General features: G+C 41.0%; 1 protein-coding gene across 1 annotated transcript in view; it reads left to right on the top strand.

Annotated features, from left to right (window-relative positions):
* Positions 1-4,118: 4,118 nt before the first annotated feature.
* Positions 4,119-22,691, top strand: part of ARHGAP17 (Rho GTPase activating protein 17) — a 133,019-nt gene continuing 114,446 nt past the window's right edge. The window contains 1 exon segment of the mRNA XM_043999715.1: positions 4,119-4,335. Coding sequence (XP_043855650.1) covers positions 4,283-4,335 — 53 coding nt within the window. The 5' untranslated portion in view covers positions 4,119-4,282.

The raw sequence follows: 22,691 nt of genomic DNA, 5'->3' as shown, positions 1-22,691 counted from the left end.
GGACTCATACTTAGGTTATCTGACTCCAACTTCATTCTGTCTACTATACAATTTTTCTAGCTGTCTCTGGGTAGGATTCAGCTAGTGAACAGATTTCTGGGTCAGCAGTTGTGAAAAAGTTGTGCTTTGGGATGTGGCCCCTGCAATTTTCAAAACTTGGCAATGTTTTGCAGCTCTGACCCTTGGACTTAGATGGTAATCCCTTGCTCAAAAAAGAACCATCCCAGCTCTGACTGTAGTGTGATTACGATGGTTGCTGGCATTGCTTCCCGATGTTCCACAGAATTATATGAAGTTGTGTCTCAGTTTACCCACAAAATGGGCTGGGTTTTTTTTTTTTTTGTAATAAAATGGAACAAGTTGGTCAAAATGAGGCAGTGCCAAGAAGTTTTTGTTTGTGGGTTTTTTTTTGTGGGGGGGGGCAATGAGGGTTAAATGACTTGCCCAGGGTCACACAGCTAGTAAGTGTCAAGTGTCTGAACTCAGGTCCTCCTGAATGCAGGGTTAATGCTTTATCCACTGTGCCATATAACTGCCCCCTGCCAAGAAGTTTTTATTGGATGTTTTCAGTTTGGTAAGTCTGATTAATCAGTGTAGTTTAGTGGAAAAAATGGTGTATCTGGAGCAAAGACTATGGGTTCAAATTTCAGCTCTCTCATTTCCTTGCCAGAGTGACCTTAGGTAAGTTACTTTATCTCTCTAGACCCTAGTTTCTTCGTTTGTGAAATGGAAGGATGGGATTAGATGTCCTCTAAGGTCCTTTTGGGATTTACAGCAAAATCCAATATACTCATCTCTTTATTTAACAACCATTTATTAAGCAAATAGTCTTTTTTGCACTTAATAGTATTTTTTCCAATTACATGTAAAGATAGTTTTCAACATTTATTTATTTATTTTGTGTGTGTTTTTTTTGTTTTTTTTGTGAGGCAATTGGGGTTAAGTGACTTGCCCAGGGTCACACAGCTAGTAAGTGTTAAGTGTCTGAGGCCAGATTTGAACTCAGGTACTCCTGACTCCAGGGCCGGTGCTCTATCCACTGCGCCATCTAGCTGCCCCTCAACATTTATTTTTATAAGAGTTTGAGTTCCAAATTTGTCTTCCTTCCTTCCTTCCCTTCCTGCTCCCCAAGGCAACTACTCTTTGCAATGTGCTATATTAGGCAACCAGGTGAGCTATAAAGGTACATAAAACATAGCCTCTGATCTCATGGAGCTTACAGTTTAGTAATGGGCTATGTTATAATACTTATATAAATATCCAGTAGCCATAATATGAAATAAAATGCTATGTGAGATTGGAAGAAGAAAAGATAATGAATGTCTAATGGGTACAGTGGCTGGAACACAGTAGTCACTATATAAATGCTCATTCTCTTCCCCTCTCCTCAGTGAGAATAATCAGGCAAGGCTTCATTGAAGAGAGGGTATTCTATTTAATAGCCAAAGGTTGAGATGGGAGAGCTAGGAATGGGTGAATCTTTACTGAACATAGCAGCAAATCATTAAAACTGGTGGAGATATGGAGGAGGTGAAGGGCAGCTGTATGAATTAAGGCTGAAACAGGAGGAAGGTGCTTTGTAATAAATCGGGCATTTTGTGACCATCTGTGATTAAGGGTTTTGCTCTAAATCTATAACTGGCTCTGATTCACTCCAGGAAAAATCCCTTGGTGATCCAGTTTAGTCTAAATCTGTCAGAGCCTTTTAGAATACCTAAGGAGAAAGTAGGGCTTTCTAATTCTGAGCAGGGACTTAACAACCAACTTGTCAACCAAACAATAGGGAAGTTTGAATATATAGGGCTAACTTGGACTTGGGGTGCACCTGTAGGCCAGAGGTGATCCCTCTACCTCCTTTTCTTTATCTTTTCCCTCCAGTACTTCTATTTTTAAATTTTGTTTTTTTTGTTTTTTTGAAGGGCAGTGAGGGTTAAGTGACTTGCCCAGGGTCACACCGCTAGTTAAGTGTCAAGTATCTGAGGCTGGATTTGAACTCAGGTCCTCCTGAATCCAAGGTCAGTGCTTTATCCACTGCGCCACCTAGCTGCCCTCCCCAATACTTCTAAAATCCACCTTATACTACTGCCTCACCAGCAAGTTATTAATGTAGCCTAGATCCCACATCTATCTTTCAAAAAACATTTCTTTTTGTTGTTGTTGTTGGGCAATGAGGGTTAAGTGACTTGCCCAGGGTCACACAGCTACTAAGTGTCAAGTGTCTGAGGTTGGATTTGAACTCAGGTTCTCCTGAATGCAGGGCCAGTGCTTTATCCACTGGTCCCCTAAGTTTCCTCTTTTTTGAAACTAAAAATCCCTTACAGCTATTACTCTTTTAACCAGCTTCAATAAAAAGAAATGCAAAAGAAGCCCATGAGTTCCCTCAATTTAATTCAGAATTTAACCTCAGTCTTTTGAGATATGAATGTTTGCTTTGCCTGTAACTTAAACTCAACAGTCAGTAATACCCTCATTTTTTTCTCCGAAATAATATTTTAAAAGAGTACCGGAGGGCAGCTAGGTGGTGCAGTGGATAAAGCACTGGCCTTGGATTCAGGAGGACCTGAGTTCAAATCCAGCCTCAGACACTTGACACTTAACTAGCTGTGTGACCCTGGGCAAGTCATTTAACCTTAACTGCCCTGCAAAAAAAAAAAAAAAAAAGCATACCAGAGGGCCTGGATCCTAGATTGGAGGAAGTGGAAGATGGGACCTGGGCCACTGAGGGAAAAAAAAAAATCAAACTATTCTGCAGCTATAATGATTCTGCTTTAAGAAGCGTGGTGAGGCAGATATATACTTGTTTAACAGCTCCTTCCTTGAAGCAGCAAAATTTGCTTACCTAATAATGCTGTCAGTTCCATTTATAAGGTCAAGCGGAGCAGAGATTTACTTATTCTTTTTTTTCTTCTCCCCTCTTTTTCCTTAACTTCCTCGATTCTTTTTCCTCCTAACAATTTCTCACCTCCATCCAGCTCTTAAGTAGTCAGCCAGTCAAGAAAATTTTTTAAGCACCTACTGTGTGGCATAACACTGTGCTAATCCCTCGGGATACAAAGAAAGTTGCAAAAACAACCCCTGCTCTCAAGTCTCAGTCCAATGGGGGAGACAACACACAAACAGCTATGTACAAACAAGACACGGAGAAGTGGAGATAATTAACTGAAGGACAGGGGAATTAAAGGGAGATCAGGAAAAACTGGAAGGAAAGGCAGGATTTTGGCTGGGAAGAAGCTGACACAAAAGAATTCCAGGCATGGGGGAATTTCCTTTCCTAGACTGATATGAATAATCATGCATTCCAGTTGTGTAGCACTGAAGAACTTTCGAAGCACTCTGACATCCATAATGAACCTCATGATGACCCTCTCAGGAAACTGAGGCAAGCCATAAGGCTAAGGAAGGGGGAGGAGGGAAGCTGGGACTGAAACCTTCATCACCTGACTTCTAATCTGGTGTATCACACCACCTTTTATTACTGGAACAGAAGCAGGCCATGCAAATTGGGTTACAGGGTCCATTCAACCCAGGACTGTCTCCTTAACCTCAGAGTTGGGTGCCTCTAGAAAGCATCCTCATGGAGGGAAGGGACTTTTTTCCTCTCTTTTTGTATCCTCCGCGCCTGGCACATAGTAGGTACTTAATAAAATGTTTATTGGACTGATCTGTCCAGACCCCATTTCATTGCATTCCAGGGAAACCTCAAACTCGACTCCGGCCCTACATTTCTGTGCAGGGGCTTTCCTCTGAAGTCTTTGCCACGGTGTCCTCACTTGTGAATTAAGGGTTAACTCTCTTTCCGAGTGTGGGGAGGGAAACGTTTAAATGTCCACCAGGGGGAAAGTGCTCGCGGGTCAGAGCTAAAACTTCCTAGATCTAATTTTAAACCGTTCCTATCCGTGCATATCACCTCATGAGAAAACGAAACTGCCCCAACCCTCCGGCCGGCGGGAGGGAGGGGGGGCGTCTCGCGGCTTCTCGGCTCCAGCCCCGGGGCCTGGGGGAGGGGCTGGCGGGCCCAGTCTGCGGCTCCCCGGCAGGCCTCCCAGACTAGCTCGGAGGCGGCCCGACCGGAAGTGACGCGTACTAGGTCCCGGCCGGGGCGGACCGGGGGGCGGGGCCGGGGCGTCGGCTGGTCCCGGGAGCTCAGTGCGAAAGTCGCTGCCGCCTGGACAGTATGTAGGAGCAGGCAGGGCCCGACCGCACTCCCACCTCTCTGCCCGCGAGCACCGCCGCGCCCCCTTGCCCAGGACACGCTGCCTCCCCGGCCCCACCAAACGCCACCATGAAGAAGCAATTTAACCGCATGAAGCAGCTGGCCAACCAGACCGTGGGCAGGCGAGTGACCCCCCCCTTCCCTCCTCCCCGGGCCACTGCCCCGTACTGCCCCGCCCTGGGCCGGCGTGGTCCGGCGCCCCTGCAGCGGGCTGACCCGCCGCCGCTGCCCTCCCCTTCGGGCCTGGCTGTGGACGCGAGCTAGCCCCAGGCCGGCTCCCAGGCGGGGTTCCACCTCGGGCGCGCTGGAGCCTGGCGGCCCCCCTCGCCACCATCCTGCGCCCCAGGGATGGTCCATCCCCAGGGGCCCCTTCCCGGCCCGGGACAGGCACTGGGGCAGCCCGCCAGTCCTCCTCGCTTCCCGCGTGCACCGCGGTCTCTGACCCTTCCCTGCTGGAGTGTCTGGGGTTTTTGTTTTTCTTAAGAGGGGGTTTGGGGGGGGGACTACAGAACTTTGTTTCTCACCGAGAAGGAGAAGCAATGCAGCTTCTAGAAAGTTTAGTGTAGGTGGAGGGCAGCACTGGTGGGAGGGGGTGTAGGTATGAACCCGAAATCCATTAGAGAAAAAGTGAGGAGGAGGAGGAGTGTTTTCAGAAACTTAGATTTCTCTAAGATGCTGCCAGCTGATAGGGCCTTATGGTCTAGCGGCTCCAGTCCCTTTCTTGGGGCAGGTTCTTGTCAATTTCACGGTTAATACTTGGCAGTTTGAGAAATAACAACCTTACAACCACACACTCGGGGTCCCAATGTTGCATTCTTTTTGTTATTTGTTTTCTGGAGATGGCATTTCACTGCTTTTGAGTTTTGTACCCCACCCAACCACCCCACCCCTCCCCACCAGAAAGGTGAGACTTGTACTTGCCTCCCAAGAGAGAAATTCAACTCAGCTTTACCGTGACCTGATGTTTTTTGAGTTAACTCTCTGAGCTCCTACTTTGTGCCTAGGAGTACGCTGTTGATTTCTTGTGTCTTAATAGCGCCTGGTGGTACGAAGTTTATTTTTTAAAATTAAAGAAAATTCAGACTTTTTCCTCAAAATTTGGGGAGGAATTTTATAGCACTTTGGAAAATCAGACTGCTTCATGGTCATGAAGTCAGGACTGAGAATCTGTTTTAGAACTAACTGCTACGAATTACTGACTTTCGGAATTGCTGAATCACAGATATATCATTCAGAAAACTTTTAAGTGTCAGATTTGGACAGATTCAACTCTTTTTTTGCCCTTTTACTATTTTAGTGGTGATGCCAATGAATGATTAACAGGGAATACTGTAAATTATTAAGTGTCAGAGGATAAACACATTTGGAGAGGACAGAGATTTTGTGATCAGGAATCTCATCTGTACGTTCGTGTGTTGTTGTTTTTTTAACTATTGGAATTATGCACTTGATATTTTATATATGAAAGTGTCTTACTGCCCTCTAAGTTGGTGTTAATATTCAGAGTGAATACACAGAATGACAGAATGGAAAGGACCCTAGAGAACTGTTTGTCTAACTTCCAATTTTACAGATGCTGAAAACTGAGGTCTATGAAAAGGAAATTAAAGGTCACAAAGCCAATTAGTGAAAGAGCTAGGATTAAAACTGAGGTTGCTTTAATTTTTAAGTCACCACTCTTTCCACTACACCATACTGGTTGGCTTATAATAATTATATATTGCTTATTCTGACAAATTACCCAAGTCTGTTTTTTGTAAATATTGTCTTTTATAGTTAAATGAAATCTATGATTGGGTTAGCTGCAGCAAGCATGATAGACTTTTGTCTGAATTTAACATTTGTTTAAAAACTTCCTCTTTGTTTTAATTTGATTTTTACTGTTTCATTTCCTTCAACTTTTTTGCTTAGCTTGGTTGTTAAACTTTTCTCTTGCTCCACCCTGCTGTCTTGGTATGCTTCCATCTTATTTTCAGAGTTAACCCCTTCTTCTAAAGAATGTTGGTTCATTTTTGTGTTACCAGAAGAAATTCAGGCAGAGTACATCAACTATTCTGATCCTCAGTTTTCCTTGTCTGTATAAAGTGATGGTCTCTAAAGACCATTCTAACTCTTAACATTGTGTGTTGTAAGGTCCTTTTCACTTCTATCATTGTGTGACTTTAAGAATTTGGTGAGTTGCAAGACGTCCTCAGAAGCTCTCTTCAGGCTTTATTTATTATTTACACCAACTTTCAAGTGTATCATTGCTGGGTATTATGAAAACAGATTGTTTAATGATACAAAGAGCATCCAGGTCCCCTAATTACTCAATTAAATGCATATTGCCCATTTTGTTTGGGTTTTGTTTTGGTCTGGGTTAGAAGTATCATAATAAAGGAAAAAGAGTGCTGGACTGGGAGCTAGGAGACAGGTTCTCATCCCATTCTATCATTAACTAACTGTATGATGTTAGACAAATTGCTTCACTTCTCTGATACTCCCCTCCTTAAATTGAGGTTGGGCTAGATGGTAATTTAATTTAGCTCTGAAATTGATTGATTACAAATTTTACAATTTTCTAAAGTAAGACTAGTGGAAAGAGCAGTGAATTTAGAGGCAGCTCTACTTACTACATTTGTGACCCTGTTTGAATGACTTCACCTCTCTGATCCTCAGTTTTCTCATCTGTAAATTGAGGAAGTTAAGCTAGATGATCTCTAAGGGCCCTTCCAGCTCTAAATTCTGTGAACCTGTGAAGTCTTGTGTGAAGACATGACCTCTAATATTTTTTTGCTTTTTTTTTTTTTTTTGATGAGGCAATTGGGGTTAAGTGATTTGTCCAAGGTCACACAGCTAGTAAGTGTCAAGTGTCTGAGGCTGGATTTGAACTCAGGTCCTCCTGACTCCATGGCCATTGCTCTATCCACTGAGCCACCTAGCTGGCCTGACCTCTAGTCTTAAATCTGTTGTTAGCTTGGTGTGTGAACTTGGGCCCCTATTATTCTATAAAATCATGGATTGGACCACCTTTTCTAGACTGAGGATACATCTTTTTTCTCAATTAAAAAAAAATCATTCCTCACAGAGTAGAAATCTTATCCCACCCATAGTAGTAGTTACATCAGAATCCTTTGGTTGAAAAAACACGGTTATGAAAAGCAACTATGAATTCAGTAACACCTTTAAATGAATTTGTATTTTATCAACCACAAGGGAAGAAAACATTCATATTTCATTCTGAAAGACTAGGTGGGGGGAAATTCCCATTAGAATGAAATGGGTCATCAATAATATAGACTAGATACAAAATTCATCATGCTGCATATTTTGTTGGAACTAAATAAAGACCAAAATGATAATGATTGGTACTTATATGGATTCTCAGATCTTTTGCAGTAATTCCAATTGACCCATAGGTCAGGAACCATTGGACTAAATAATTTCCAGTGTCCCTTCCAGTGCTAGGATTTTGTGGTTATGTTCCTTAAGCATCTGGGAGAGAAGCCCAGATACCAGACTAAATTGGTTTAATACCCTTTTGGTAAGTGGGATAAGGAAGATGCTATGCTTTATGCTTCCTGAGAATTGGGACATTGTGGTGTAGTGGACAGGACCCAGTATTGACCAGCTGTGTGACAATTGGAACGTCACTTCTCACAATTTCCATTTTCCCATCTGTAAAATGGGACTATTAATACTTGTTCTACCACACAGGATGGTGAGGACAGTGTGTTTTAAAACCATCAAGTGCTATATAAATGTGAGCTGTTATTTCTGGATTAGTACCAGTAGTTTTGACCCAGCCTAATTGTGAGCTACTCTGGGAATATTGTGGCAAAAATGTATGAGAACTGTGGACTGAAGCCATGGAATGATTCATGGGTGGACCTGAAGCATAATTCTGGAACTTGACCTTTGACTGTTTCTATGAAAATAAATCTTTATTGCTAGATGCCAGCGGGAAGCTGTAGCCATTGGAAAGTTGTTAAGGGTGTGGCTCTTGCATTTTTATTTCACCAGGGAATCATTTATTTCTTATAAATTAGCATTTAGCAATTTAATTTAAACTATTCTCCATCATCTGCTAAGAGGATCAATAAAGCACAGAGCTGGGAATTCACCCAGATGTTAAGAAAGATGGTGGGCATCTGGTGGTCTAGAGTCATTGAGACACTAGGGTAGATGGGCAACATGCATTTAAAAAAGACTCGTAAGCATATCTTGAGATTAGTCATGTATTGTGAGACTGCCACTCATTGGTAAAGGGAGAGAAAAACAAGAGAAGACCGGAGAAAAAAGGTGTTGTGATGTAGCAGATAGAGCACTGGACTGATCATCGGGAGACCTGGGCTCTAGTTCTGGCTCTGCAGCTAATTCACTGCGTGGTGTTGGGCAAGTCACTTTACTGCTCGGGACCACAATATTTTCTGTAAAATTAGGTGGTTGGATTGATTTGAAGTTCCTTCCAGCGCCGACTAGGCTCTGGGGTCCTTTCCCAGTTCTCTCTGTGGTTTTATGCAGAGGTAATGGGAGGAGATGTCCACCGGGGTAAGAGTTTACTACTCTTTGTGTAGAAGGTGGCCAGTTCTTAGGGGTGTGGGGATTCATCTTGGGAATAACACAGAGAAGGGGACCAAAGAAGGCTGGAGCTGGAAGGGCCTTTCCTGATCATGTAGTCCAGCTGTCCTCAAAGGGTGGCCCAAGGGGCCTTGAGACCTTTTGGACGTTCCACAAGGGCCAACTGTTTTCATAATACTGTTTCTGCAACATTTTAACTACTAATACAGGAAATATCTCATCAGCAACAGCTTTGGGGGAGGGTCCTCAGTCATTTTTAAGAGGTTACAGGGACCCCGAGACCAAAAAGTTTGAGAACTACTTCTAGTTCCCTCCTCTTCAATGAAGAAACAGAACCCTTCTGAGATCATATGCCTTGCTGGTTAAATGACAGAGCAGGGATTCCTTCAGGTCAGAGCGTGCTTTCTACTCATGGCCTTGGTCCCGAATAGCGGGGGAGGTGTTGCAAGGTGGAGTATGGGTCTCCTTGATGGGAGAAGGCCTCTGTCCCAGAGGCTTTAGCCGGCCCGGGGTTCACATTCCTTCTCCTTACCTTCTCTTGTCTTTCTTTTCCTCCCTTTATCTTAAAGTCTGTAGGAATGCAAAAGAAATTGGCCCAGCTGATGGTACTTTGGGGAAATGGGTAATCCTGAGTAAGGGTAAGACTTAATAGGATAAGTGTAAGTGTAAAGTACCTTAGAGAGGGGAATAGATAGGTCATGACTGTGGATTGGGAGACCCCACGTGGGGTCGCGAAAAATTTGGCAACAGTAAAAGTGATATAGACCTATTTTATGTACTTGTTTACTTGAGTCACAGGAATTTCTCAGGCATAAAGGGGTTGCAAGTGGAAAAAGTTTAGGAAGCCCTAATCTAGTGGAAGGAATGCACGATTAAAGACAGCCCACCTAGATTCAAATCCAGACTCTGCTACTTGCTACTTGTTGGAATAGGCAAGTCACTTTCCTTCTGGCAGGTCTCCATTTTATCATCCAGAAAGTGAAACAATTGGACATGATGATAAAGAGGGTCTCTTTTAATTCCTTTTTTTTTTTTTTAGTGAGGCAATTGGGGTTAAGTGACTTGCCCTGGGTCACACAGCTAGTAAGTGTTAAGTGTCTGAGGCCAGATTTGAACCCAGGTCCTCCTGACTCCAGGGCCGGTGCTCTATCCACTGCACCACCTAGCCGCCCCTGTCTCTTTTAATTCTACATCTGTGATACTGTGACTTCTGGGCCAGGGATGATTCGGAGCTTCTCAGAATGGCCGGGGACCAAACTTGGTTTGCAGGGACAGAGATGGTTTTGGGGACTTGTGCATTAGAGAAAGTCTTGGTGAAGTTGAATGCAAGTACATATCCTAAGAGGGATGAAAGGCCCTTAGGCTTTGCAGCCTGGTGTTAGTAATTGGTGATCACAGGATCATAGATTTTAAGCTGGAAGGGAAATCACAGGCCTAGATCTAGTCCAGCTTCTTCGTTTTAAAGATGAAATGTGGCAGATTCATCCTTCACACCTCTCTTAGCCTTTCCCCTCCAATGGCCATTTTGTCCTGGGTGGCTCATGTGGCCAGGAGCCACAGCTGACAACTGGTTGCCTGCGTACCATTTGCCTGGTTTTTACCAGCTGGGCGGCAGTTCTGGGTAGTAGAAGTAATTCCTTTTGCCTAGGTAAGACATGTAATGTGGAATTGCAGGATGGAGATATGCCAGGATCAGTGAGGGTATTCTTTTTCCTACAGCCCTAAGTAAAGGGATTTTGTAGTAAGTCCTCAATACCAACCTCCACATCTCAGTGACTTGGAAATAGCTAGTATGTATGGGGCCTCACTTAATGAGGGGATGTGCTGTGTTTAGCTGAACCTTTCTGCATGCTTAGATGGGAGGGAGGGATGGATACTGGAGGCTGTCCAAAAGACATTGTTTCAGTAATTTTTATAATGTGGAGACCTCTCGATCGTGAAAAGATACTTATTTGGCTTTCCTGGGTCAAAGCGATATGTGGGATTTTCTTCTGGGGTTGTCTATGACAAATCCATGTTACTTGGTTTAGGGAGGCAGATGTGGTACATACAGTCCAGAGGTCTGGATCAGAATGTGATACACTGAGCTGTGTCATCCTGGGCAAAGTCATTTCCATTCCTCTGGGCTTCAGTTTCCCCATATGAGACTAAGTGAGCTCTTAAGTTCTAATATTCCAATTACCTGATTTTGATAGTGGAGAGTCAGAAGGTAGTGCTGTATTGTGTGCCCGAGAGCAGAGAATTCTTTTCTTAGGCTTGAATCCTGTTAAAAGTAAAGAAGCACCAGCTAATGTTGTTGGACATTGTTAGTATGTTTAAAAGCAACTCCACCTTTAAAAATTATGGCATTTTGTCTTCATGTTTATATAGTCCACTTTAACATGAAACACATTTTATCTTGGTTCTTATTGATCCTACTAGCAGTTAAGGATACTTGGAGCAGATCTTCTCTCTCTTTTTTATCCCACAGACTTCTAGCCTGTGCCAGGAAAAATGTGATGTCAGAAAAGAGCATGACTTAAAGAAGGAAGGCACCTCACCTTACTCTGGTGCTTTTGCATTAGTCTAAGAGGGAATTGTTGACTGCCCTCTTCCGGACAGCTTCCCAGCTCCTGAGTCACATCTTTGCATAGTGGTTTTATTGTTGCATTTGATGTGTTGTGAAGTCTTCCAACTTCAGCTTGGCTAGAGGTGACAAGGGCAAATAAATTTACTACTGGGGAGGGAGGAGAACTCCCAAACAGCTGGGTCAGTGCCATATATGTATTTCAAGATACTTTATATAGCACTATTTTAACATGCCAGTCACCAAGCATTTATTAAGCACCAACTATGTGCACCTATCTTCAATGAATTTGATTCAGAGGACACTTCTGGTATATACATTAAACATAGACAAAATAAATCAAAAGTCACTCGGGTGAGAGTCGGGGGAGGAAGGTAGGCACGGTAACTAGGTGGAATCTGGAAAAGTTTCATGGCTTGGGGGGCTCTTGAGCTAAACTTTGAGAAAAACTAGAGATTCTAAGGAGGTGAGAAGGAAGTGCATTTCATTGTTGTTTTTAGGCTTCTGAAAAGTCGAGGATCACTTTGTATTTGTAATTGCCTTATTTATCACCTACTGCATATTTCTTAGGCATTTTGTCATCCATGTCAGGATGTTCTTGTATCAGAAAAAAAAGATATAAGTGATAATTAAGTTAACAATTTTCTAGAATCTTTAACAGATTCCCAGTGGGTTATCTTCCAAGCAATAATATTTGCTTTTTAATAATATTTAAAAAATTTTTTTAGAGGCAATTGGGGTTAAGCGACTCGCCCAGGGTTACACAGCTAGTAAGTGTTAAGTGTCTGAGGCTGGATTTGAACTCAGGTACTCCTGACTCCAGGGCCAGTGCTCTATCCACTGCGCCACCTAGCTGCCCCAATATTTGCTTTTAATCCTGGCATTTATGATAGACCGAGAAGCAGCTGTTTCTCATATATCAATATTACACTCCTGCAGATATCAGTACACCTTTGGTTTCTCAAGAGAAGTCTGACAGAAACTTCTAGGTGATAAAAAAATGGTTAAGTGAGTATATCCTCAACCTTTTTTTTGTATTGAGGCTTTTGTTTGTTTTATTTTGTCTTTTGAAGCTAGATGTGACTTTAGAAGTAATTTAGGCAATCTTGTCATTTAATATATGGGCAAACTGAGCCCAGGGAGGAGAAGTGAAGTACTGTGAGCACGTAGAAAGTTGAGGATAGCTGTAGAAGAACTCAGGCCTGCCTATACATAATTCTTTCACCTTCACCCCAATAGGGAGAAGCTTCCACTCATTACAAGACATAATTGCTGGTTTCCTATCCCAGGCAGAAAAACAAAGGACATATACCTGGTACATCCCTACCACAGTTCCCTAATTTTTGTAATGCTTTGGATTTCCCAATGAACTAACAATTCTTCCTAGCTTCCTTTATAAACTCTTTCATAAATTGTCTCTGTGGGCTAGAATTTTGTGTTTTATGTATGTATAGGTGACTAATAATTTTATAATTAAATATTGGAGGAATACATTTGGAGAGATGAAAACATATGCTTTTCTCTTAATGTATCTTATAACAGTGATTAAGAAAGGACCAAGTTCTCTTTTGGCCCTAAGATCAGAGCTTTTGACTCATATCTCCTAACCTTGGGACTTAGGAGATATTCATCATTTGTCCTTTTCTGGACACAGAATTAGTTTTCCCACTAAGTGTGTTTGGTAGCTATTTACTCTAAAGATCAGTCGAGTAATTTTGCTCAGAAAACAGCATAACCATTTCATTTTACATACTTCACGAACATATGGTTAACTTCTTAATCAGGTTGTCAAAAAATATGTAAAATACATTAAGATAAAAGCAGTGTTTTGTGATCCTGGCTTTAGGGCTCATTTTCCTCCACTATAAAATGAGGTTCATAGATTAAGATGATCTCTAAAGTCTTTTTCAGCTCTTGATTCTGTGCTCCAAATTGAAGACTTAACAACCTTTGTTGTTGTGATACACTCCTTTCACTTGCATCTGTCATTTGAGCTTGATCTTGACTTAGACCCCTCTGTCTTCAGAAACTCTGAGGCTGTTTCCAATTGGTAATTAGACGTTGCTTTTAAAAACTCAGAATACTGATTCTGTGGTAGGAACACAGTGGACAGAAGAGCAGCCTCTGGGTCAGGAGACTTTGAGTTCAAGTCCTGCCCCTAACATATTTTAGCTCTGTAACCCCAGGCCAGTCACGTAAGTGTGTTCTCAGTGAGCTAGGCAAATTCTCTAAAGACTATAAATTACAGAAGTGTTATCAAGCTGCATTCTGCAAGGGAGTTTCCAGCCTATGAGTTAGCAGACTGATATAAGCATAGATTCAGACCTCCCCAAATGTCCTGAAACTTAGAGAGAAAATCTGGTTAGCTTTTATTTGCACGTTAGGGGTAAAGAAGGAATGGAAGGAGCAAAATGGGAAATGGTAAGAAATGTGATGAAATACATTCTTTCCCTTCCTCTTTTTTTTTTTGTATACAGTATATATGTTCTTCTTTTTAGGAAAGTTTTGAAAATAAATTATAATTGACTCTAGACTTTATATCCATCATTCCATCTTTGGGAGGGTTTCCTGATACTCTTCTATAAATTTAGAAAGATTAAAGAAAACCGTTCTATCTGTAAGAAGCTAGTGTTTAGATAGTCTAGGAGATCACATTAAGTATTGAAGCAATGCTTCGTTTCAATTTTCAAACTGTGGATTTTGTCTCCAGAGATAACAAGCCTGTTTACAGAAGTCTATCGGCTATCTCTGCTTACTCTTGTTAGGCTGCTAGTCTCCAAAACATATGGTTTAATTTTAAAGATGCACTTTCCACATGGTGAATCGAACTATGGTTCTTTCCATGATCAATTTTGATGAATTTTTGCTTAATGTACTGAGTTCCTTAGCAGCCAGTTCGGTCACTTTTAAAAAAGCTTTTAAGGTGGCATATTTTTTGGAAAGCCTTTTAAAAACAATATGAAAATATTTACCTAAGATAGTGTTCATAGTAAAATCTGTTTTTAATAGCAGAACATGAGGACTGTAAGCTTAGAAACTATCTTCCCTTCTAAATTGGAAGGGGTCTGTGGAATTGGAAAAGTGGGAAAATCTATTTTTTCCGGTCTATGAATAAGCGAGAGAGGAGAGTAAGATTAGCCACACAAACCACCATTAAATATAATAATCTGTAGAATATTAGCTTCTTGACAGTTACCCTGTGTCCTTAGTACTTAGCACTCTACCTTGCTCATAGTCTACCTTTTAATAAATGTTTGTTAAATTAAGCTGAAAAAAGTGTGGGGGTAGGGAGGTGTTTTTGTTTTTGTATATCCAGCACTTGGCATAGTACTTTGAATTTAACTGGCAGATTAAATATTGAATTAAATTATAATGAAGTCTCTTGTGTTGATTCTTTTTAAAAAATTGTGTTTAGGTGTTTATTCCACATAAGGTTTCCCTGCCCCGTGTTGTTTCACATTAACGTTTTTAGTGCGTATATAACCAAATTCCACCTTTAAGTCATGGGCCTTCTCTAAGTTCAAAGAACCCATTTATAACCTTGCTCCTATGGGACTTGTTGTTCCATGTAACATATTTCATCTAATGTGTTTTCCTAGATCTAACTGTAGGTATTAGATAGGGAATGTCTGTATGTATAACTTTCTTACAATAAATTAGAAATATTCTATTAAAAGTAGAAAGTCTATTCTGTTAAATTCTATTAAATATTCTATTCTATTAAAATAATTGGTTTTCTCTGCTTAAAGTTTTTATTAAATACTTAAGCTTTTTTTCCTTTTAAGTTGAGTAAAAATATAATTGAGAGGTTACAACATGTCTGAGTCAATAAGACCTGGGTTCAAGACACATAAATGATTTGTGACTCTAGAATAAAGTTACGCGATGTCCTAGTAAACTCAAAATTTCATTTGGATAAAAATCTCCCAAATATTACCTGTTGAGTTTGAGATGTTTGTCAATCAAACATTTATTCTCCTTCAACGTGCTATGATAGGAATTATATTACCTATACTATCATACAGTTTTATACACTCACATCCAAACACACCTTACCCCTGAAATAGTGGGAAATCATGGGTTTGGGACCAGAGGAACTGTAGTTCTCCTATTTGCTGTGTGATCTTTAATAAACCATTTTGGGGCTCGCTTACATTCAAATGAATAGAGTGAATTGAGTGATACGGTCAGCTCCTCTCAGTCTGTGATGTTATGTCATCATACCCCCATATAACTCCCATCAGTTTTTTTTTTGGTGAGGCAGTTGGGGTTAGGTGACTTGCCCAGGGTCACATAACTAGTAAGTGTTAAGTGTCTAAGGCCGGATTTGAATTCAGGTCCTCCTGAATCCAGGGCTGGTGCTCTATCCACTGTGCCACCTAGCTGCCCCACTCCCATCAATTTTAATAGAAGTATTAACTCTAATCAAGAGCAGTTAATGGCAAACTAACCTCATTTCCCTTTTAGACTGAATAACTATATGGTATGAGATTTAAAATTGGATATTAGATCATAAATCTCCCCTACTTAACTTTTCCCTTAATTTATCTCCCAGACTAGTAAATGGAAGAAGCTTCTGGTTTTCTAGATAGAGCCTTTATTGTATATAAGGTGTTGTTGATTAGAAGGATAGGAAAATAGAAATACAGTACAAATCGTCTTAAATCTAGGCTTAGTCTATATTCCTTATAAAAACTCACCAAACCGAAAAGGCCACCTTTGGAGTGAGGGAGACCGTCTGTGCCGCGCCGCCAGGAGTCCCGCCAAGCAGGCAAAAAAGGCTCCTCTCGTTCTCTCCACCCCGGAAGTCAAAAAACCCGGCAGGCAGTCTGACATGCGCAGCAGGCGGACTGTTCATCTCCTCCCCAAAAGGGTGGTCCTTGAAAAACTGGCGTCTTTCAGTTATCCTAACCGACTGTTAAAAACTTTCATATTTTACCACAATGAGTGGATAAGGGAAGTATTGGGGAAATACTGGCATTCAGTAAAACATTTGACAAAGTATTAAATGCTGCAGTAATGGACAAGATGGTGAGGTATGGACTAGAAAATAATAAATTTAGGTGGATTTGGAAATGGCCAATTCAAGACAGCAGGTGATTAATGCCAAATGAATTGTACAGAGATCTGGAAGTGAACCCTCCCTCTTCCATCTCTCATTACATTTCTGACTTTTCTGCATGTAGGATATTACAGCTTGTAGTTTAGTAAATCACGACTCTAGTAAATGGTGGATATGCCTCATCAACCTATTAGATTGCAACCTTCTTGAAATTAAAACTCCCCCTCCCCCTCTCCCCCATATTTGTTTCTCCAGTGCAGTCATATTGGTATAAGACTTGTATTATAGCATCTCTAGGACCTTGTATTATAGGCGCCATGTAAAATGTATTGTTCCCTTCTGCCTTCCTCACCAAGACATTTTGCAGATATGTCCTTGTCTTTAAGAATAAGCTGGCATTGTACAAGCATTGAGGTAGAGAGTCCTAACTATAAAGCATTGTCTTTATTGGGTGGGTTAATTGTTAAGAAGATAGGAACATGGTCTGAATTGCATTTATTATATAGGTTTCCTCATTAAAATAGTGTGGCATGAGGTAGGGGAAAGAGCCTTGGAGACCTTGATCTGCCATGTTTCCTCTGAATTTTAGCTTACCAGTTTGTAGAAAATGTAATCAAATTCAACAATGATTTATTATATTCCTACAGTGTGCCACATTACTGATCCTTGGCACTGGGACTAAGATAATGTCCTTGTCTTCAAGAAGTTTACAGTCTAATAGGAGAGAAGACAGACAGATAATTATAAATCAGAATGGAATGTGTCCAGAGGAGAAGGGCAGAGTTCTAAGAGAAAGTTGAGGAGAGGATATCTGGTGTCTCCAGCTAGATTGTAAGCTCTGTGAAGGCAGGTATTGTCATACTTCCTCTTGCACAATAGATGGTTCTTATTGTTTCTATCAAACCTACAGGACTCCTGTCTTCCAGTTCTGACAGTTTCTCCTCTTCCTTATTTCCCTACCTCCAGAAAAGTATCATCATATTCGAGTCACTAGTGACGTTTTATTTTACTTTTTAATCTGATTTCCTTCCTCACTCTCTTCTTCCTTCCTTCCTTTTTCCCTTACTTCCTAATTTTGTTTTTAAAAAATGAACTCACTTGTTATAGGAACCTTGCTCCATCGACATAAATTGCAGCCTGTGACTTAATAGATAAATCCTAGGGAATTGCCTGAGGAACAGAGAGGTTAAGTGACTTGTTCTGGATCACACAGCAACTAAATGTCAGAGCTTTTACTTGAACTCAGGTCTTTGTGTCTGCAAGTCCAAGCTTTCTTCCAGTAGAGCTTTCTACCTCTTTTAGTAAAATAATAAAATCTCCAAAGATAAGGTGAGCAAAACAGCACCAAAGAGTGATGTAAAATTGCACACCACTGTTATTTACTGATTACTGTAAGAAATAATGTAAAATTTTTACTTAGCTTAAGTTAGTAAGAATAGTTAAACTATGTTCATTTGAACAAAGAAACATTGCTTGAATTCAGATATAATTACCACTTAATGAACGGGCAGTTGTGGACATATTTGTTACATACAGTTTTGTTTTGGGGAGGAATGGGGTTGTTTCACCAATTTTACTGTTTTGATATTAACAAAGCATTGTTAGTGTACAGTCAGCTAGGACATGAAAATAGCTTCATTCTAAAGACCTGGATGTTTAGGTAATTTTTTTTAAACTAAAAAAGGGGTTCTGCCAGTATTATTAATTTATGTCAAAGTATATTTTCTTTTCATAGATACACGCTAGAAAGGGTTGCTTCAGACATAAGTTGGTAGGTATTCACGTATCCCCATGTTGTTGTTGTTGATGATGATAAAAGCTGACAGGAAGAGTAAAACACAGCACATTTCTTCCTCACAACAATCCTAAGCAGGAGGTAGTGCTGAGAAAACAGAGGTTTAGGAGGTCACAAGTGACTTACCCAGGGTCACACGACCGACCGTCTTCTTACCACTGAAATAGTGCCATTTCTCTCCACTCTATCACAGCTGTCTTACTTCTGAACATATTGCTCGTAAAACTCTTCAAGGATTGGCTTGAGGAAGAAAACGGAATCTTTTTCATCCATAGCAAATACTGCTTTCAGCATATGCTGTAATTTATTTGCTTATTCCAGTGAGGCTGCCTTCGTTCTAAAAATGCTTTGTAATTTATTTTCTGCTGCAGACCAGTAAAATCTGTAAAATCACTAACAGGGACTTTGCTCGGGAAGTCCCCAGGCCCATGGTGGGATGGGGTGGGGGTGAGGTGGAGGTAGGATTCAGAGAGGAAGATGAAGAAGTAAGCAGCCTTTGGTAGTAAGAGTTTTGTGGACTGTTTCAGCCTTGCTGGGGACTGTGGATGTGCAGTTGGGAAATATGGTAAGTATCTTTGGAGCTCCTCTTTGGGGAATTGCCTTTAGGGTTTGCTTCCTGTTCTTTTGAATAGACTCGGTGGCATATCTGGAAACATTCTTTTCATGTATGGCCTAAGAAGAATGTGTTAATAAATGGACAAGGACTGTAACTGAATTTTACCTTTGTGGTTCCGATGGGGAAGAGGCGGGGGAAACTTTTGGTAAGAAAATGCATAGAGTAGAATAAAGCTTGTAAGGGGACTGTTTGGTTTACTTTTATGGTATTACTAGTATTTAGAAATCACCTATTTATAACCAAAAGGTATGTGCCGATCACAGAGCATCAAAGTAGATCCCTGAAAGAATGATACTTGGCAACCCATAATTTGTTTCTTAGCTACAAGGGATCTATGCTTGGCCCTGTGTTGTGTAACATCTTTTAACATCAGTGATTTGGATGAAGATAGGGATGGCATGCCTATCAGACTGGCAGATGACAAGAAACTAAGAGGGATAAGGGAGATAACAGACGCAGGCTCCAGAAGATTACAAGCAGAAACATTGAGCTAAATCTAATAAGATGAAATTGAATAAGGATAAATAGAAAGGTTTTGAGGCAGTTGATCATAGTGGATAGAACACTGGTTTCAGAGTCAAGTCCTGGGTTCAAGTCCTAGCTGTGTGACCCCTGGGAAAGTCTCTGAACCTCTTATTACTCCAGGCAAATCTCTAAGACTATTTCTACTATGAATAGAAAGAAGGAGGTCCCCCCCCCCCATTCAAATAGGAGAGGGAAGTTCATTTTCCCCATGCTATAAGTCTCTTTTTAAAATCGACTTAAGCTCCATTAACAGAAGTGTAATGTCTGGCACAAGACAGGTCAAAAGTTCCACTTCCTTCTGATATAGTAAGAGCATGTCTGTAGTGGCTCCAGTTCTTAGCTTCTAGTGGGTTTCAGAGGTCTCTCCCAACTCCTGAGATCCTCTAAAATCCAAAGAATTTAAAGAGTCTGTTTAAATTTGTTTTGTTTGTAGATGATATATATTTTTTTTAAACTGGAAATTTTTTTTATTGTAGAGGAGTTTATTTAATAATTTTTTTTGCAGGACAATGAAGATTTAGTGAGTTGCTCAGTGTCCCAGGGCTAGTAAGTGTCAAGTGTCTGAGGTCACATTTGAACTGAGGTCCTCCTGAATTCAGGGCCGGTGCTTTATTTACTGCACCACCTGGCTGCCCTGGATACTGTTTAGATGATTCCAATTTTGTTGGCAACACCCAAAGCATCATAGTCTGGAGCCAGTAGGACATAGGCCTCCTTCTCTCCATTAGGCCTGATCAGTGTGTTGACCTTGGCCACATGATGTCGTAAAGCTTCTTTACAGCTTGCTTAAAATGATGCTTGTTGCCCTTGACATCCACAATGAAGACATGGGTGTTGTTGGCTTCTATTTTCTTCATAGCAGAATCAGTGGTCAAGGGAAACTTAATGATGGCATGGTGGTCAAGCTTGTTTCCCCTTGGGGCACTTTTCCGAGGGTCCCTGGGCTGCCTTCAAAGTCTTAGAGTCTTGGGTCACCCCGGACGGTGGGGGTGTTCAGATCTTCTTTTTGTGGCCGTAGACACCCTTCAGTACTGCCTTCTTGGCCTTCAAGGCCTTGGACTTGGCTTCCGTCTTGGGGGGAACAACTGCTTCCTTCATTGCCTTTGGCACCATCTTGGGGAAAAGCTGTAGATGATATTTTTAAAAAATAAAAAAGCTGTTAATCAGCTTTGAAAAAATATACACGCATATATTTTTGGGATTTGAGCCTCAGAAAGTTTTAGGGCTCCTGAGTTAGGAAGGACCCAAAATTCCAGAGATCTATTTTGGGGAACCTCTCAGTTTCTCAGGACATTTTTAATATTACCCCAGTCATGCAAGCAGGAATTATACATTAAGGCTACCCTTTATTTTGCCCAAATGAGATAACACATGTATACTGCTTTACAAATGCCAATTATCATTATCATTGTTGTTACTACCCCGCAAATAGGGGGCATTACAAAACGTACCCCAATTACCTGAGTTCTGTCATGCTTGGTGCTAGTTGGGAGCTGGAGAACCACCTTTTCTTGTGGGACAGGAGGGAAGGAAGAGGTAGAATGATTGAAAAAAGCTAAGATTTTCCACATCATTTTGAAGTATTTCATATTGTAAAATGAAGGGTCTGGACTCGATGAATTGTTCTATGTTCTAAGGTCCCTTCTACCTTGAGTACTCTGTGCTATGTACATTCCTTTTACTTGTGCAAATCATATTTACACCTTTCCTTTCATGACATTTGTCCCTGTCTTTATGTAATTCTCCATAAAAGATACTTTTAACATTCCCAGGATCTTTCTCTAATTTTTTGGAAAGCAGTACTGTGCATCTAGGTATCCATCTGGTAGTCCATTACTCACTCATGACTTTAATGATGCCCTTTTCATCACTTCTTTATAACTCATGTTGCTAATATGCTATAGCAAACTTAACCCTACAGTATCTCTTTCCATTGCCATTTGAGTACTTTTGAATTCGTGGTGTTCCTTAATCTTAGCTGTATAACATCACTTGGTGAATATTGGTGTTAAAAGATAGGCTTTTGGATCATTGAAATTAGTTGTTTCCCAAATGGGATCTAATCTGCTTTCCTCCTCTTATTTAATTTTGATCAAAGGTGCCCATGGGCACTCTCTCCCCAGAATGTATCTACTGATGGACTAACTCAATGGGGCATTTATCCAACCACATACAGTTTGGACACTCTGTCTTGTAACATCATAAATAGACAGGTTTCAGACTTTTAAATGGGATTTGGTCATTAACAATGGGGAATTTGCTTGTGGTCACTTTATTTTTACTTAATACAATAGTACCCTGTCCTGAGTGTTGTGTATTGACACAACTTTATATGGGGGTATGTCTGTTCTTTACTTCGACACTGTGCAGAAGCTGAAATTAGGCATTAAGGCTGCTCTTGTAGTTTACCCAAATGAGAAAACATACATAGCTTTGCAAACCTTAAAAGTGCTATATAAATTCCAGTTATTGTCATCATCATCATACCCAGAAGAATGGAGGAAGGCATTGTGATTTGTATGTATGTGGCAGGTTTTAAGAATACCTAAATTCTTTGTTCACTTATATATATTCACTCTCATCCAAAGTAAGCATTTGTTGCTAAAGGGCTTTAGGTGATAGGGGGGAAACTGTACTCAACTGTTCTTGTTTCCTTTAGGTAACTTTTAAAATAGAGAGCCTCTGAAGGCGTGCACAGAGTGGTTTGTTAAATGAGTGTTAGTTAACTGATTAGCCCCCCCCCCCCAAATAGCCTCCTGATAGGGGAAGAATACGTGGGTAGAGGGAGTTATTGGGGGCTGCCTGACAGAATCATAAGTTCATAGATCTAGAAATAGAAGGGCACTTGCCACTGAATCAGTGAAGCTCAGAGTGACTCTTAGGCCATCTAGTCTAAACCATTTGTGACTAATGATCCCTCTTCAGCCTTCTCTGTAAATGGCTGTCTTTACCTTGTTGGAAGACTTCCATTGGTGGGGAAACATGTTACCTCACAAGGAAGTCCATTCTACTTTTGGACTGGATTCTTTAGACATTTACATGTTTTCCTCTCAAAACTAGCTAGAACAGAAGAACTGTGTGAGGAGGGTAAATATGGTGACAAAACCTTTGCCACTGATTTGCTGTGTAGCCTCGGGCAAATCTCTGCACCTTTCTGGGACTCAGTATCACTCTTGGTAAAATGAAGAAGCTGGGCTTTCGCTAGATAGTCTTTCAAGTATCTCTGATGGCAGAGTTTAGTGCCCTGAGTCAGGGATGATGAGCCTTTGGGCTCTGATGTTTTTAAGCCTCTTGCCCAGAGTCACTGACCATCTCAGAGCCTCAGGGCTTTTGTGGACCCCATGTCCTTTCCAG

The sequence above is a fragment of the Dromiciops gliroides genome, chromosome 1, assembly GCF_019393635.1.
Source record: "Dromiciops gliroides isolate mDroGli1 chromosome 1, mDroGli1.pri, whole genome shotgun sequence".
Classification (NCBI taxonomy): Eukaryota; Metazoa; Chordata; class Mammalia; order Microbiotheria; family Microbiotheriidae; genus Dromiciops; species Dromiciops gliroides.
The sequence above is the reverse complement of the archived record's forward strand: the minus strand, read 5'-3'. Positions and strand labels throughout refer to the sequence as shown.